The following is a 16940-nucleotide window of genomic DNA, read 5'->3' as shown; positions in this document are numbered from 1 at the left end:
TCAGAGTTCCATGGACTGAGAGCTACCCAACTCTAACTGGAAAGGTATTTTGAAACAAAATTGAATTATTTAAAATATTAGAGAGAATATTTACTCTAATGTTTTTCACAGGGAGGAATATACCAACCCACTGCGGATGAGATTGCAACTGCAAACCTATTAGGTTATGGCCACTTCCTCTTGGTGCTTAGTCCGGTGACGATTGATGGCGTTCAGTGCTGGGAATGCCAAGACTCGTTTGGTTCATGTTGGGGTAAAAACGGCGGATGTGTATACATTCGTCGTAAACTCGACTTGGTGCAGAGTTTGTTCATATGGCGGTATGTTAACTCCTAAATATTTATTTCATTATCCATTACCGAAGTTGTAAAATATGAATGTTAATCTTATGTGTATGCATTTTTTTTTTGCAGGTTTGACTTTCTGTGATCCTTTGGCTTCTTTTGTTTGGGAGAGACTTAAAACTATGCTGATTATTGTCTTTAATTGACTAAAATCTTTCGTGGTAATTTAGGTCCTGTTTGATTTCCATCCAAATGATCCATCTAGATGGAGATGAAAAATGATGTTTGTTTTTGACAATTTAATAAGCATTGGGATGGATCATCTAGATGATCCATCTGAATGAGTTTCTAAATTTAGGCAAATTTATGAAATTCATTTGGATGAACTTGATTGAACCATTTGGATGTAGATGATTCATTCAAAAAGAACAAAAGACAGATATATCCTCTTATACAATCATATTTTAAATAATATTATTTTCTATAGATTTCTTATTTAATATTTTTAAAATTACATATTGGAACCAAAAATACTCTAAAAATCATGAAATCACGGATTATTATTTTACGTCAAAATCGTAAAATCGTGGAATTGCGTTTTTCTGCCAAAAACCGTAAAATCATAATTTTTGATGTAAAATTAGAGAAAGCGCTATTCCACCAAAACTGTAAAATCATATATTCCCGCCAAAACTGCAAAATTACATTTTTCAGCCAAAACCATAAAATCATTTTTCTCCGAAAAAACCGTAAAATCATATTTTCCCGCCAAAACTGCAAAATTATGTTTTTCCACCAAAACCGCAAAACCATGTTTTCCTCCAAATCTGCAAAATTACATTTTTCAGCCAAAACCATAAAATCATATTTTCCCGCCAAAACCGTAAAATCATATTTTCCCCCAAAACTGCAAAGTTATATTTTCCGCCAACGGCAAATCATATTTCTTATCATATTAATTTTTTCGTTAATAATCACTAAAAACATATTTTTCCGCCGAAACAGAAAAATTATATCTTTTGCCAAAACCCGCAAAATCATGTTTTCCGGCCAAACTTGTATAATTATTTTGTATATATTTTAATAACTATAAATAAAATTTATTTTTATATGTTAAAATAATAATTTATTTAGTTTTTATATGTGATTATTTGTCAAAATGAAAGCATGGGTATTTTAGTCATTTTGGTCTATATGAGATTTAGGATGAATTACAAAATGATCAAACAAAAAAAGATCCATTTGAATGAAATAACAAATATTAAAACAAACATCATTCAAATGCATCATCCAAATGCATCATCCAAATGAATCATCTAAAAGGACCATTTCAATGCAAATCTAAAATGATGAAACAAATAGGGCTCCTCCAACCTTTTATCACATTAATGCTCTTTCGAGGAATTTATAATTTTTTTTTTTGTAGTTTCATCATTCTTGATCCTTTTTAGAACACGACAAAGAAATGCCATAAATTTCATTTAGCATCATCAGCGTACAAAAATAAAATTAAAAAAAAAAACAAGTAAAAGAGCAATAAAATTCAAATCTATCTCCATAAACTAAAGAAAGTAATGAAATATCCCATTGTTTGGTATATTTCTCTTAATATGAATGAAATCAACATCTGTTTAGATGAGAATGGATATTGAGCATTTGTCAAATGCCATTTGAGCTTGGATTAATATTTTATTAAAATTCATGATATAAAACAAGTTAAATCCATTTTAGTTATTCCGGTTCAGGTTAATTTGGACCATTGAAGAACCAAACCAAGATGCAAATTCTATTAACCAATGATTTCGTCGAACACCTGGTGCGCAACTTCACTATATTCTCAAGGGTTTAAGGATTCTTCGCGTCTAACAAAAAGTGAAGAAGAAAAACCCAAATGTCTCTGCTTCGAATTTTGTCGACTCTTCTCAGAGGAACTCATCGGACTTCACGTTCCTTTTCTTCTTCCCGGAATCCGATCTGCACCACTTTCGCTAATTCACTCTCCGGTAACTCTTTAGACCATTTTTCCTGCAATAATTCGACTTGGATCTTCGATAGTCTTAAGAATTCACCGATTCCATTGCAGGGAAGCCACGGATTTCATATCAGAATGATTATGGAGGACATAGAACGAATTTGAATCTCTTGGAACCGCGGCTTTGGATTATCTTTTCTGGTCAAGCTGGTGTGTATATATGCTCAATGTTGATGTCTTTGTGACGTTATGATTCTAATTTATAACTCTTGTGTTTGTATTTGATATGGTTCCTAGCAATCCTTGGGTTTTGTGGGAACACTGTATTGGCAGAGGATGAGTCTATGAAGTCAAAATCTGGAGATATTATGGATGAGAGTGGGCTAGAAAAAATTGAGGACGGTTCCGTTGTATCGAATATACATACATCTAAGTGGAGGGTGTTTACTGATAGTGGAAGAGATTATTTCTTTCAGGTTGATGTTTGAGATAAATGAAGCTTAATATGTGTTTTTTTTTTCTTTTACTTTGAACAAGGTATAGGTTGTGCTGCTAGATAATTTGTTCTTTTTTATAGGGGAAACTGGAGCCAGCTGAGAGGCTTTTCGGTTCGGCAATACAGGAAGCTAAGGAAGGTTTTGGAGAGAAGGATCCACATGTTGCATCTGCTTGCAACAATCTGGTTGGTCTCTGTGGGCTTTATTCAGCTTTTATAGTTTCTATGTTTAGTTCTTTGGATCATAGTGCTTGTTGCTTGTTCATTTCATACCAGCATCTTGAGTATGGTCCTCTAAGGATAAGTGTTTAACAGTTTTACTATTTTCTGGCTGAGGAATATAGACATATCCTTGTTAATTTACAATTTCTCTGTATGTTGATATATGTATTTTAGCACAATGGTTTCATTATCAATTTCTTTCTGAGAAGTTCCATTCTTATTTGGGAGAGTCATCTCTTCCCAAAATGTTCATTCTTATAGTTCTCTGCTTTTTAACACGTTATATCTTGTTTGCTTAGACTTATTGCTCTATCTGTTCCTTCCTCTATGTAAGGCAGAGTTATATAGAGTCAAGAAAGAATTCGACAAAGCAGAGCCCTTATACTTGGAAGCTGTTAGTATCTTAGAGGATTTCTATGGTCCTGAAGATGTGCGGTGAGAAATCATTATTATCTTTTGAGTTGATACTTAATTAAATTATTGTCATTCGCTTGAACTTCAGCACACATATTGTAAAGTCTTACTTTTAAGTTTTGAAGCTACCTGACTAGTACTATTGTTCTGAAACTTCATATATTTATCATCAATCTCATTGTTTATATGAGAACCCATCACATTTCTGGAAAATGGCTGAGTTTTCTGGTACATTTTAGTTATATGCCCCTGTTAGATTGCTTACTTTTCCCTTTATGCCTCTCCCTGACATGAAAATTTTAAAATCCCTAAAAGTCTTTACGTTCATTTTTTGTTTGGCCTTCTTAGTGATCTTTATGAAAATCCCACTGGCTAGATTGAAAGTCATGCGGTGTTTGGAAATATCAGGAATTGTGTTATATTTTATACATTTTTAGTGACGGATTTGACACCCTTATTATGTTCCTTCATTCATTCAACCATATTCTTAACAATGCAGTGTTGGTGCTACTCTCCACAACCTTGGACAACTCTATCTTGTCCAGCGAAAACTTGAGAAAGCTTGTGCCTGCTATGAGGTAATCACAATTACTGTTTTGTAAAACAAGGCACCAAATATGGATTGGTCATGAATAGTCCCTTTCTAGGCTATCTGGGTGGCTGTAGTGTTGGTATTGGAGATTAGGAGGTTTGTGTTTGCTGTTCTTTCTTACATAATTTTTTTTGATGAATGGAGTCATGAATGTTGCTGGCTATGTATACGCAACTGAAGTTGTCATGATAAAACGGGATGTTACATATCAAAGTCTAGATGCTAGAATCACAAAATTGGTCCAAATAAAGTTTAGATCTTAAATTTGTGTGTTTTTACCTTTTTTTTTTTTTCTTTCTGAAAGGTGGATCCTAAATTGACCATGAGATTACAATATTCACATTCCACAGAAAATGTACTTTTCTGCTTGTTAATTCTTGTTGTTTGCCTGTTTTTATATTATCTTTAATCTATTGATATGCTGCCACCAAATTTGAATGATAAATATTTACATTCTGTGATGCTAACAATTTATTCTTAATGTTTTTGCTGATCTCTCCCTGTGCAGCGTGCTTTAAAGGTATGGATGTGGTGATTAATCTTTATTTATTTTCAATTCACACTTAGCAATTGTTAGTATGTAGTTCTCTTCTTATCGTTTCTTTTGATTCCCATATAGTTGAAAGGACGAGTCCTGGGGTATAATCATCCGGATTATGCAGAGACAATGTATCATCTTGGAACGGTACTCTCATGTTTCATTTTTCTTGATTTTGTTAATCTTCATGAGCTATTTAAACTTGTAATGAATGGTACACTTCTTTTCTAAAGATTCTTGCATATCATATTGTCCCCCTGAACTTTATAATAGCCTCTCGCCCAGTCAGACATGTGATAAAATGCATCTAATATGACATGTCCATGCTCTCATGAAGTGTGATTTGAATCTATCATTTTCAATTTCTTTCAAACATATGATCCGATAATCGACAGGTATTACACATGCAAGGAAAAGATACAGATGCGGAAGCTCTTATTCTGGATTCTCTTAAAATACTTGAGGCATGTCGCTATCTTAATGATAACTGATATATGTGCCATCTTGACGTTTGATTTGTCAATTGGATGTTTCTTTATTGTATTTTTGGTTTTGTGATGTAGGAAGGTGGTCAAGGAGAGTCCATGACATATATCAGGAGACTGAGATATCTTTCACAGGTTTTCTTGCCTTAAACTACGCTTGTAATTTGGATGTCGCCTTCTATTTTTATACAGCATAAACTAAACCAGATCCATTCCGGATAAAAACCGAAAAAAAATTTTGGTTATACAACTCACAATTCTCAACATCTCTTTTGTTCTGTTATTTGGTTTTGAAATTCTGTTAGTTTACATTCTCGTTTGTTGTTTCAGATTTATATACGATCCAATCATCTAGCCGAGGCTGAAAAGCTTCAAAGGAAATTATTGCACATGATGGAATTATCAAAGGTGTGGGTTTTTCTTATTTAACTTTCTTTTAGCTGTCTCTTTTAAGAGTCTCTTCCAACAATTTAACACCTTGCAATCCTTCAGTTTTGCTGTATCCTTCTTTTGTCCTTGCAAATTCCAACACTCTAATCTAGTACTGAAGGAATATGTTCTAGCTTCCTAATATCTGCATGGTGGAATGGGCAAGTTTAAATGTTTCAGATATTGTGCAGTTAGAGAGGTCGATAATTGGGAAGATAGTTTTGTAGTTAAAACGCGCTTAGTTATACTTTTGAACTGCTTATTACGCATCAACCATAAGTTGAGGAGATCACTTACATAGATGTAGCTAGTAGCAATCCAGTAGTCAAAACTATGCTAAACAACATTGGTATAAAATCTCTTATCATTTTTAGCTGTGTTTTTATGATTCTAGTTTATAGTTCTTAATGGCTAAAATCTATGACAGGGATGGAACTCAATGGAGGCAATAACTGCAGCTGAAGCATTAGCTCTCACTTTACGATTATCTGGGCAGCTGGGAGAAGCTCTAGAACTTTTTGAAAAGTGATTTCATAAACTCTTAATTGAGTTATCAGAGTAATATGACGATTCTGAAATGTATATAACTAACTCTATGATGATTTTCCTGTTAGGTGTCTCAATGCCCAAAAAAAATTACTTCCAGAAGGACATATCCAGGTTCACTCTCTTGTTTAAAAAGTTCATCTGTATATTGGATATAGAGTGAGTATTCATCTTCTGTCCTCTCCGGGATTGATAGATAGGTGGAAACTTTCTGCACATCGCAAAGACATTTATGCTCCAGGCTAGTCAGATGAGAAGAACTGATAAGAGTGAAGCTCTATCCAAATTAGAAAAAGCAAAGAATTATCTTGAAAACTCAGCTAGGTTGGTATCTATATATCTTTCTGTACTACCTCTCTTTGCTTAGCTTAAACTGATGGTTGATCTTTGATTTTTTTAAACTTAGCGTAAAAGAATTATCATGTATAAGAATGTAACAAAAAGAATATCTGCGGTGTAAACCAGGATAGCGAAAGACGTTCTGCTTAAGCTTAAAAATCAAAAGATCAAAGCGCAGAAACACGAAAAATCCAGTGTAACTCTTAGGAATTATGAACATGCGGCGTTAGTCATACTGGTAAGTCTCGATAGAAGCAATACTTATACGTATATTTGTGTTTGATTTTCTTAAGAACTATTCATTTGGGACCTTTTCTATTTGTTTGCAGCTGCAATCTCTTGAGAGTCTTGCAGCTTTGGAGATGAGCAAAAATGAGATCCAGGAGCCAAAGGTTAGTCCTTCAATGCGAGAGTTCATTGCCGTCAAATGTAATTTATATAGATGTAGACACAAACTTTCTGCTCATTTCGTCAGGTTCTATGTACTTGACTCGATGATGAACACTGACTTGACTTCGTATTGATGCTTTACGCTAAAGAACAAACCTGTTGATTCTTGACATTCCAGGAAGAAAATCTGCATGCAGCTGAAGATTCACTTCTCCAATGTGTTACAGCTTACAAAGAGGTAAACAAGTAATAGCTTCTCCAAATATGAATCTGTTTTATGAACCTAAAACCTTGAGATTATTCGAGAGAATCCCCAACAAAACTCTGGATGATCTACTATTTATAATAATCTTTCACTCTTAACTAACTAATTAACTAATTAAAGATTACTTCTTTATCGCAGCTTTCATTAGAATCTAGTATCTCCTTGTTCTTTTGCTGCCCCAAAGAATCCGTCACTAACAAAAAAGGATTTTGATAGAGCGGGCAAAGAAACTGTTGGACACTGATTCCGTGTTTTTCCTTCCCTTTCTTATGTGCAGTTTGGTTATGGAACTCAGCTGCAAGATTCTTTTGAAGTAAAGTCTGAATACCTTTCGTGTCTTAAGCATCTCTCAGCTTTATTAGCAAACAAAGAGACAACGCTTAACTCAAAGGCAAGTCCTATTTCTTTACCAGAGCTCAAGGAAGAAATTAGGCGTACTGAAATCGATCTTCGTTCACAAAAGACAGGCTAAAGCTTGTGAAGGAAACCATATAATCTCGGATCGAATAAAGGTTTATATAGAGATCAAATTGTCGAATATTAATCATGTTTTCCTTTTGGGACTATAGGATGAAAAACCGAGAGAGAACTGACGCTTTTACACCGGAAATATTCACTCTGCTTTTTGTGTGTTGTTACTGACTTTAGTAGGAGATCCGGCGAGGGGAAATCCAAGACACACATGGCCCAAAACTTCATCAACAAGAATAAACCAAAAGAGATTTTCTCTAGTCTTTTTCTATTTCATATATAGGCTATATAATAAAAAAAAATTTAAAATGCCATAAAATATTATACCAAACTAAACCGAATGGTAATTGATTCATGCTAAAAACCCTCGATAACCAAAAATTTCAAACCGAGAAATGGATATTGTCCCCTCCTAAAAAATTAACAATCGGATTTAAATTGATTTTGTTTTCTTTTAAATGCCAATAAAACCTCAAGCTGCCATCTATAAACCCTTAAACCCTTCTCCTCCAAGGTTTCATCTTCTCATAGAAACCTTTAACAAATTCGAATCCACCAATATTCATGTTATGACAAAAGCATACACATTTACACACATACATATGTTTCCTCGTAGCCACATTTGATCCCGAATGATCCAGAGATTATCTCATCCTTCTTTGCTCTCACTCGAAACACTCTTAAAGCTCTGCAAATCTGAGATTCATCTTAATCAAATCCATGCCCGAATCATCCGCAAAGGTCTTGAACAAGACCAGAATCTTATCTCAATCTTTATCTCTTCGTCTTCTTCATCTCTCTCTTACTCTTCCTCTGTTTTTGAACGTGTTCCTTACCCTGGAACGTATCTTTGGAATCATTTGATCAAAGGGTACTCGAATAAGTTTCTCTTCTTTGAGACGGTTTCGCTTCTAATGCGTATGATGAGAACAGGTTTTGCGAGACCTGATGAGTATACTTTTCCTTTGGTTATGAAAGTTTGTTCTAATAATGCAGAGTTTCGTGTTGGTTCAACGGTTCATGGGTTGGTTTTGAGAATTGGGTTTGATAAAGATGTTGTTTTGGGTACAAGTTTTGTTGATTTTTATGGTAAATGTAAGGATTTGTGTAGTGCACGTAAGGTGTTTGGTGAAATGCCTGAGAGAAATGTTGTTTCTTGGACGGCTTTGATTGTTGCGTATGTGAAATCTGGGGAGTTGGAGGAAGCGAAGAGGATGTTTGATCTTATGCCTGAGCGTAATTTGGGAACTTGGAATGCTTTGGTTGATGGGTTGGTGAAATCGGGAGATTTGGTTAATGCTAGGAAGTTGTTTGATGAAATGCCTAAGAGAGATATTATTTCGTATACTTCTATGATTGATGGATATGCTAAAGGTGGTGATATGGTTTCTGCGAGGGATTTGTTTGAGAATGCTAGGGGTGTTGATGTTAGGGCATGGTCAGCTTTAATATTGGGTTATGCACAGAACGGTCAGCCGAATGAGGCCTTTAAGGTTTTTAGCGAAATGTGTGCGAAGAATGTTAAACCTGATGAGTTTATAATGGTGGGTTTGATGTCAGCTTGTTCTCAGATGGGTTGTTTTGAATTATGTGAAAAGGTTGATTCTTATCTGCACCAAAGCATGAATAAATTTTCTAGTCATTATGTTATACCTGCTTTGATAGACATGAATGCCAAGTGTGGCCACATGGACAGAGCAGCTAAGTTGTTTGAAGAGATGCCTCAGCGAGATCTTGTTTCATATTGTTCGATGATGGAAGGAATGGCTATTCATGGGTGTGGAAGTGAAGCTGTTCGACTGTTTGAGAAAATGGTAGACGAAGGTATTGTTCCCGATGAAGTTGCCTTCACAGTAATATTGAAAGTTTGTAGCCAGTCCAGGCTTGTTGAGGAGGGCTTAAGGTATTTCGAGTTAATGCGAAAGGAGTATTCAATTTTGGCATCTCCTGATCATTATTCATGCATTGTGAATCTTCTTAGTCGGACAGGAAAGCTTAAAGAGGCTTATGAGCTTATCAAATCCATGCCCTTTGAAGCTCATGCTAGTGCTTGGGGTTCGCTTTTGGGTGGTTGTAGTCTACATGGGAATACTGAGATAGCAGAGGTAGTTGCAAGGCAACTCTTTGAGCTTGAACCACAAAGTGCCGGTAGTTACGTGCTTCTGTCAAATATATATGCAGCTTTAGACCGGTGGGCGGATCTTGCTCATCTTAGGGACAAAATGAACGAGAATGGTATTAAAAAGATTTGTGGCCGAAGTTGGATAATTCGATAAGAACTTGTCAGTTGTCATCTAACCGTGTCAACAATGGAAGACTTTGCTTAACCTAACAAGACGTTGAGGCAAAAAAGCACCTAAACAGAACCAGTCTGAAACATCATGGCGGGGAGACCAAAGTTTTTTATCGCGTTACTCGACCTGTACATAGCTTGAGAGATTGGATAACATTTTTACCTTAATCAGGCTTCAATTACATTGTGTTATATCTCTGGTTTGATGCTTTGAGGAGGTCCATACATAACCAAGAATGATTCATGAGAGGATAAGGTCTGCATTTATGGTTTGTATGTCTCAGAGATCTCATTGCTTCGTCTGGTTTGTCGTTTCGATTGTAACAAAATGCTAAGTGTATCCTCTGTACTGAACATGTAGGTTAAAGCAGATTTCAGAAGAGAGAGGGCTGTTGGCAAAATTCATAAGAGAAAGGTTTGTTATATACTAATCTGTATGTTCACTTATAATCTACCTTCAAAGGTTTAATAGTTTGGTTATGATATATCTGCGTACCCGACTCTGTTTTTCGTTGTCGATTACTGCACTATAAACTGGCTTAGGATCAATATATGTAAATTACCTTCAAACTGTATTAAACTTAAATAATAATAATATAGAACATTACAAAAATAATTTAAAACTAAAAATTGTTTGGGAGTTTATCTGCTCTTATCTCTCTGCTCATTTGACATATTTCAATCTCTTTGGGACAACATATATTGGACTCGATGATTCACAAAATCTCTCTTCAAAGCTCTTCGAAGCTGTATGTTGAGCCACCATCATCGTCATCGTCATCCTCTTCATAATCTTCATCATCATCGTCTTCATAATCATCATCAAAATCATATTCAGCTTCATCTTCATCATCATAGTCATCAAAATCAATTTCATCTTCATCATTGTCGTCCTCCTCTTCATCATCATTATCAAAATCATATTCAGCTTCATCTTCATCGTCATCATTGTCGTCCTCCTCATTATCATCATCAAAATCATATTCAGCTTCATCTCCATCATCGCCCATAAGCGGGCAACCGGAAGGACATTGGTACTTAGTCCACCCGTGCCCACATCTGTAGCAAAACTCATATCCACATCTACACAATGAACACACATACATTGTGAAATAAAGCTATTCATATGAAGTAGCTTAATCGAATTCAATATATTTACCTGCAGGTAATGTGGTTGCAACCATCAGAAAGTTCAATCATGTGCTTACACTCGGTACATTGACGCCACATTTGATCGTTTGCCAGACACTTAAGCTCCATGTCATCAAATGGAGGTTCAGGGTGAAGTCTCTTGTACTCAGCACAGGACAAATCAGAATGCGATGGTACTTTGCAGTCAATGCAGAAGAGTCCATAGCATTTGATACATGCCCGGACATTGGATTGTTCGGCTTCACTTGAAAGCTCGGTTTTGGACATCAACACTGAGCAGCGTGGATATGGGCAATAGATTTTCTCTGCATGGGGAATTAAGTCTTCTTTCATCTTACGTTTCCACATCTCAATCAGCTTTGGTGTCAAAACCTGGCTACAACTTTCAAGAGTGAGCTCAGATTTGCATCCAGATTCAAGGCATGTGGGCACTGTTCTGCTAAGCAGTTTCACTTCCACATTCTTATTCACGCAAGAAAAGCAATGACGGTGAAGGCATTTGTCGGTAAAGAACATGTGCTCAGCATCGGTTTCTTCAATACAAATGGCACAAGTTTTTTCTCCATCATCACTACTACTGCTGCTTTCAGAAACCAGTGCGTCTATTGCAAGTCTAAGAGCAAAGTTAACATCATCTCGCGCAACCACAACAGTTCCAGTAGAGGCTAGTTTCTCTCTAAGGCGTTGGACTTCTTCCAAAAGATGAACAATCTTCTGCTGAGGCTTCTCTCTACCGATTATCTGCAGTCAAAGTTCAGAGTCAAGCCAAGCATTAGTTAATAAACCCATCTATTTCTCATTACGATCAATTGTTTGGGACTACAACTTCCAATTAACACTACCAATTTCCAAATGCAATGACTAAGAATAATACTAATGACACCAATTGGCATTTGACGACAAAAAAATTAGTGGTGGACAAGGGTTTGGAGGTGATAGGAAAGTTACCGGTACAAACAAAAAATGGTAAAAAGTCCAATGAGAATTCAAATTGTACCAGAAAAAAAATTCAATATCTAAATAAAATTCGAGGCCATTTCTATTTTGCACCACATCATTATTACTATCACAACACTACTCAAATTCAAAAAAAAATATCTTTTGCATTATCTAAGTCAAAGTATCACCACATGGTTTAATAAAATTAACTAAAAAAATAGCGAAGAAAATAAAAACTTACGATTTGGTAAATTTGACAGTCATCGCAACAAATCACGACATTTTTAATCCCACAATGAATTGATTCATCTAATCCAGTAATCAGTGCTAGAATATCTGCTTCTTTACGGTTAATCACGGCGTCATTAAGTGATTTATTTATTCCATGGAATAAGTTATCCGTCTCGTCGTATATTGCGACCCTAAATCCAACCTTCACAATCATTTCTTTGTCTGACGACGTTTCATCACTCACCAAACCCTTGAAGTATAATTTGTAGACTATATTGTCCGCACATTTTGTTGTCTGAAAGGTGGATTCGACAACCTTAGAACCTCGCTCACCTTTGAGATTTGGGATATCTTCGGTTACCACATCATTTATCCGCCTTTTTTTAGAAATAGAGTGTAAATCATGTTTATCCATGACTACTTACTACCCTAATTTTTCCGAGAAAGATTGACTCTATATGTAGATGACGAGAGAGGGATTGATAAATTGTAAAATAAATTCTCACTAACTGCAATTAATAATCTTTCAAAGAAAAGTTTAAACTAAGGGGTTATTTGCGTGTTAATTGTGACAATTCATAAATGTATATCTTTGACTGGATTTTTACCAAATATGACTCTTAGGACTTTTTTATTGCTAAAGTAGTAAAATTCGAACTATCTAACTTTTTTTTTTGTTCACATCATCTTTATTTCTTTATATCCAACAAAATAAGAATTTAAATTTATAAGTCACACCTATTAATGTAAAGTTAAATTCTCTAAAACAATTTTTAATGTAAACCCCTTTAAAGTCTTTAGCAATCAATTCAAAAGTTTTTTTTTAATGATTTTAAGAATATAACAGGAAAAAAAAAACAAAGAGAAATAAAGCATTTTCAATTTTTAAGACTTAGTATTAAAAATTTAAAAAGTCCAAAAAATTTGATTGGGTGAAAAAGGCTTTCAAGCAGCACAACTAAATACAATCCCACAATTTACACACCAATCAACTCCTAATTTAAAAAAAAAAAAAACTATACAAAGAAAAGTTTGATTTGATAAATAAATTCATTGGAAACACACCTAGGGGAAACTTGATTTCTTAATACAACTCCAAAAACAATTATTTTCACATATCCTAACATAAATAGAAATTGTCTTGACGATAAATCTAGATCCTTTCGGACAGTTGAATTTGTTTGTCACTATGAAATTTCGTATGTTGGGAACAACTGAAGAGCACAAGGCGTAATTCTTGTCTACTGAGAGCGAACATGTGCTTCATATTTTTGGATCATCCTCCTGTCATTGTACTAGTTACTTTTGAGCTTCCAAACTATATATATATATACATACATTATTAACATGGTCAAGAGACCCTCGAGAATACAAAATAGTGTGTGTCTTCCCGAAGACTCTTTAACGCTCAAGTTAACAATAGAAACGTGATTGGAAGAAGAGCATCTTGCCAAGATACTAGTGATGGTCAAGTTTTGGCTCTTAGCCAGAAGCGGTCCAAAACCAAATCGGATATTTTAAAGAAAAGGGTTTGAAGGAAGATGTCCTTCTAATAAAAGGCAGCAAAGTTCTCCATCATTCATGTAACGTTTCAACTACCACCTTTCATAGGTCCTACGTCCTCTCTCGGCCCATGGGTCCTTCTTTTTTCTGACGGCCAGTTAATTACCTCCATAACTTTAAAAATCATTTACCGATCTTACAAAACACCACATGATTTTTTTCCGTATTATTTCCTCACTCATACGATACCGATAATCATTTCCAGGTAGGCCATCCATCCTGAAATCGCTCCAATACAAAGTTAAATGTGGAGTTCTCTCAGGATGGTTGACCGAAAAGATAAGTGTTCTTTTATGGCCAAATCAATTATTTTAACCTCTTCTCATGTTCCATCATAATTTTTGAAATCGAGAGGTATTACAATCACCCCCACTAATAGATCGTGACGTCCTCGTTGCATCTTAAGACCATCATCCCCAAAGTGTGAGTCATCTTGACTCCACGCTCGATTGGGTTCGACTTTTATACCACCTATCAATTAGTCCTATCTCGACCCGTGGGCCTATCCTTATCAGACAAAAGGTTCGTTACTTTCGGAGTATTTAAAAGCTTGTTTACTGATCTTTCAAATTTCCAAGTGATATTTCCCCGTGATTTGTCCAATCGATCACAGTGTACTGACAATCATTTCCACGGATGAATAACACATTGCCCCGCCACACAGGATAGGACAATGTGTTATTCATCCGGTTTTGCCAAAACGTTTCTTTTTAAAAAAATCACTAACGAACAAACTTTAAACCACAACTCTTGAGACTTAGACTATCTACAATGCAGGTGTTGAATTATTTATTCAACTGTTGAATCTCCACATTGCATCTGTTGAATAATTTAAAAACCTTACGTGGATTCAACATGTTGAAAATAAATTTTTTGGGTCCGTGCATGCCACGTGTCAATAAGTAAGTGAGTGGGAGGTGTGTTTCAAACTCGGAGAAAGGAGAGTGTACTCTCTAAAACCTTTTTTATTTTATTTTTCGAAAAAAGAAAAAAATTATTGAGATGTTGACACTTGCTATATTTTCATTGAATATTGAGATTTTGGAGATTTGTATTTCATATTATCTATTTACAATCAATTATTACATACCAAACGAACTTTAAAAAAATATATATATTTATATGAAAATTTATAACTTTTTAAACTCTATAAATAGAGACTTGGTTCATTTCATTTGGACACATAAAAAAAACACACAATTTCTACCATAATTTTCTTATTCTTCTCCCATAAACTCTTGGTTATATCCTTAATTTTTTTTTGAAATGGATTCTAATAATAATCCTATGCAAAATTCTACTAATTTTCCTTTTCCCTATCCAAATTCCAACAATAATCCTACGCAAAATTCTACTAGTTACCCTTTTCCCAATCCAAATCCCAACAATTATCAATTTCAAAATCCATCTTTCAACCAATCTCAAAATGTCCCAAATTATGGTTTTCCACCAAATTTTTCTATGCCCTCATTTGTTCCAAACTATAATCCATATTATGGATCCATGATTCCATATTCATCTCAACCACCTCCTTAAGTTGATGTGGAGTGTTAAAAGTTGAGGTGGAGGGTGTTGAATAAGTTTTTGCATTGTACATTGTCTTACTATACTGGAGAAAAAGGAGGAAAAAGTGAGTTAAACAAGTTTACTCTGTGAGGAGATCAACTCTACGTACTAGAAATATAATAACCATGTTCCAAACATAATCAATAATCACTATCCAAACTTAAAATGTCTAAAGTTGATTGTTCCAAAAAAAAAATGGATAATACCATTTGTCTCCTATTAGAAACATAGAAAAAAGAAATCTAGTATCTACTAAAAAGCCTTGGGTTATTGATATCAGAGAAGGCCCATCCAATCAAAACCACCTACGCACATATACCAAGCGGAAACTAGTTTTGAACTTGGGTTCGGTAGATGCTTTCTAATCTTTTGCATTTGGCTCAATATACTTTGGCTCAATAATCTATCTTTTTTGACCAGATGCTTTTGAATCTTTTGCATTTCAATCCAGTAATATATCTTTTTCGACCAAATTATTTTGAATCTTTTGCATTTGAATGACTCAAACTAAAATCAACTCCTCTTTCGAAAATAACAGATATAATGCAGAATATTCCCATAACTCCATGATTTTCGTGATAAGTCTCTTCGTCCTCTCATTCTATATTCGTCATAAACTAAAGCCCTAAAATCTAAATCCTATATATTTGCATGTCTCTTATGTTTTTTTATTTATTTAAGAGTGCTACATATCCCGGTGTGGGATGTGTGATGAGACTATTGATCAAATGTTATTTGAATGCCCCCAGCCTTTCAGGTTTGGTCTCTATCCCATATTCCTTTTATTTCAGGCGTCTTCCCTGTTTCCTCGCTTTTTGCAAATTTAGATCCTATATACGAGAGAGTGAAGGAGCTAGGCGGAAGAGAAGAGACAATTAGGGATTTTTCCTAGATCATGTGGTTTATCTGGAAGGCACACAACTCAAAAGTTTTTGAGCACAATAATTTCCATCCTGCATATACGATCCAACTCGCTTGCAAAAAAGCAGAGTCCTTCCGGGTGGCAAGAGCCCGGGAATTGATCCTTGCTTCTTCAACCGGTTCACACCAATTTAGGAGTAAGATCTCTCGACTCTGAAACTCTAATTTGCCAGGTTGACAAATCTTGGGCAGATTCAGCCTCCGTATGCCGAATTTTATGGATTGTTGGCTCTATTAGCCATTTCTCTAATCTTGCACTAAAGAGATTTCGCCAATGTTTATCCCTCCTTCACAGAGAATTTGAAGTTCTTCTATGGGCGATGTGATCCCTCATTTCCTTATTAATTACTAATGTTGCTTTTTAGACATATTGCAATGAGTTGACTCAGGTCCTGATGAGTGGTCTGCGTTTGCTTCGGAGTTTGAATATTTCAGTATTTCAAAACTAGGTTTTTCTCCCTTTTCTTTGACTTCTATTTCACATTGAAACAATGTCTGTGTTGATTGTCTCGCTAAAAAGGCAAGACCACGAGGTTTTATATTTTTTCATATAAGCTCCTCAATACTAGACTTGTTTTTCCTAGCAGAAAATTGCTCATTTCTAGCTACATATCATGTTCACCAGTTTATGATTTTGGGAGGTGCTAGACAGGATAACCATGTAGTTATATCTTGGGATTAAAATCACTATCTAAACTGTCACACTATATGACAATTATTGAATCAAAGAAATAGACTTTTGTCTCGACTCTAAAAACCCTCTTTCTATCGTCTTGTTTTCAATATAAATCATGTTATTTTGATTACATTTTTTATAGTATTTATCTCAATT

The 16940-nt window shown here is 35.0% G+C and overlaps 3 protein-coding genes across 8 annotated transcripts; 2 read left to right on the top strand and 1 right to left on the bottom strand.

The window, feature by feature from the left end:
* Positions 1-2028: 2028 nt before the first annotated feature.
* LOC9306612 (nephrocystin-3) lies at positions 2029-7610 on the top strand. Of its 3 annotated transcripts, XM_021019672.1 has the most exons (18): positions 2036-2287; positions 2368-2466; positions 2554-2732; positions 2834-2938; positions 3309-3409; positions 3888-3966; positions 4489-4500; positions 4600-4665; positions 4914-4982; positions 5082-5138; positions 5334-5411; positions 5860-5957; positions 6047-6092; positions 6175-6302; positions 6444-6555; positions 6647-6709; positions 6886-6945; positions 7250-7610. In XM_021019672.1, exons 1-18 carry the CDS (start codon positions 2176-2178, stop codon positions 7442-7444), a joined length of 1659 nt encoding a protein of 552 aa, XP_020875331.1. In that variant the 5' UTR covers positions 2036-2175; the 3' UTR covers positions 7445-7610. The 3 variants fall into 3 exon arrangements, with proteins under 3 accessions (XP_020875332.1, XP_020875331.1, XP_002870541.2); XM_021019673.1 differs by lacking the exons at positions 6886-6945; positions 7250-7610 and adding an exon at positions 6793-6879 and having other exon boundaries at positions 2029-2287; XM_002870495.2 differs by lacking the exon at positions 2036-2287 and having other exon boundaries at positions 2379-2470.
* Positions 7611-7915: 305 nt separating this feature from the next.
* Positions 7916-11056, top strand: LOC9306611 (putative pentatricopeptide repeat-containing protein At5g37570). 4 transcript variants are annotated; one of them, XM_021019955.1, is made up of 3 exons: positions 7916-9992; positions 10098-10151; positions 10902-11056. In XM_021019955.1, exon 1 carries the CDS (start codon positions 8076-8078, stop codon positions 9717-9719), a length of 1644 nt encoding a protein of 547 aa, XP_020875614.1. In that variant the 5' UTR covers positions 7916-8075; the 3' UTR covers positions 9720-9992; positions 10098-10151; positions 10902-11056. The 4 variants fall into 4 exon arrangements, with proteins under 4 accessions (XP_020875614.1, XP_020875615.1, XP_020875613.1 ...); XM_021019956.1 differs by having other exon boundaries at positions 7916-10005; XM_021019954.1 differs by having other exon boundaries at positions 7916-10009.
* Positions 10591-12473, bottom strand: LOC110226949 (probable E3 ubiquitin-protein ligase rbrA; the record flags this gene model as incomplete). Its single annotated transcript, XM_021019957.1, has 3 exons — positions 12069-12473; positions 10896-11629; positions 10591-10819 (listed from the first exon to the last, which is right to left on the bottom strand). Coding segments are annotated over exons 1-3 (1368 nt in total), but the record flags the coding sequence as incomplete, so codon positions are not given.
* Between the last annotated feature and the right edge of the window lie 4467 nt (positions 12474-16940).

The sequence above is a fragment of the Arabidopsis lyrata genome, assembly GCF_000004255.2.
Source record: "Arabidopsis lyrata subsp. lyrata unplaced genomic scaffold ARALYscaffold_7, whole genome shotgun sequence".
Classification (NCBI taxonomy): domain Eukaryota; kingdom Viridiplantae; phylum Streptophyta; class Magnoliopsida; order Brassicales; family Brassicaceae; genus Arabidopsis; species Arabidopsis lyrata.
Note: the sequence above shows the minus strand (reverse complement) of the source record. Positions and strands in the feature narration are given on the sequence as shown.

Excerpts from the sequence above, each read along its gene's own strand:
- LOC9306612 (XM_021019672.1), top strand. The coding sequence starts at position 2,176 with ATGTCTCTGCTTCGAATTTTGTCGACTCTTCTCAGAGGAACTCATCGG. Across the intron at positions 2,467-2,553 it reads TATCTTTTCTGGTCAAGCTG|CAATCCTTGGGTTTTGTGGG; the intron begins GTGTGTATATAT and ends TATGGTTCCTAG. Across the intron at positions 6,303-6,443 it reads TATCTTGAAAACTCAGCTAG|GATAGCGAAAGACGTTCTGC; the intron begins GTTGGTATCTAT and ends GGTGTAAACCAG.
- LOC9306611 (XM_021019955.1), top strand. The coding sequence starts at position 8,076 with ATGATCCAGAGATTATCTCATCCTTCTTTGCTCTCACTCGAAACACTC.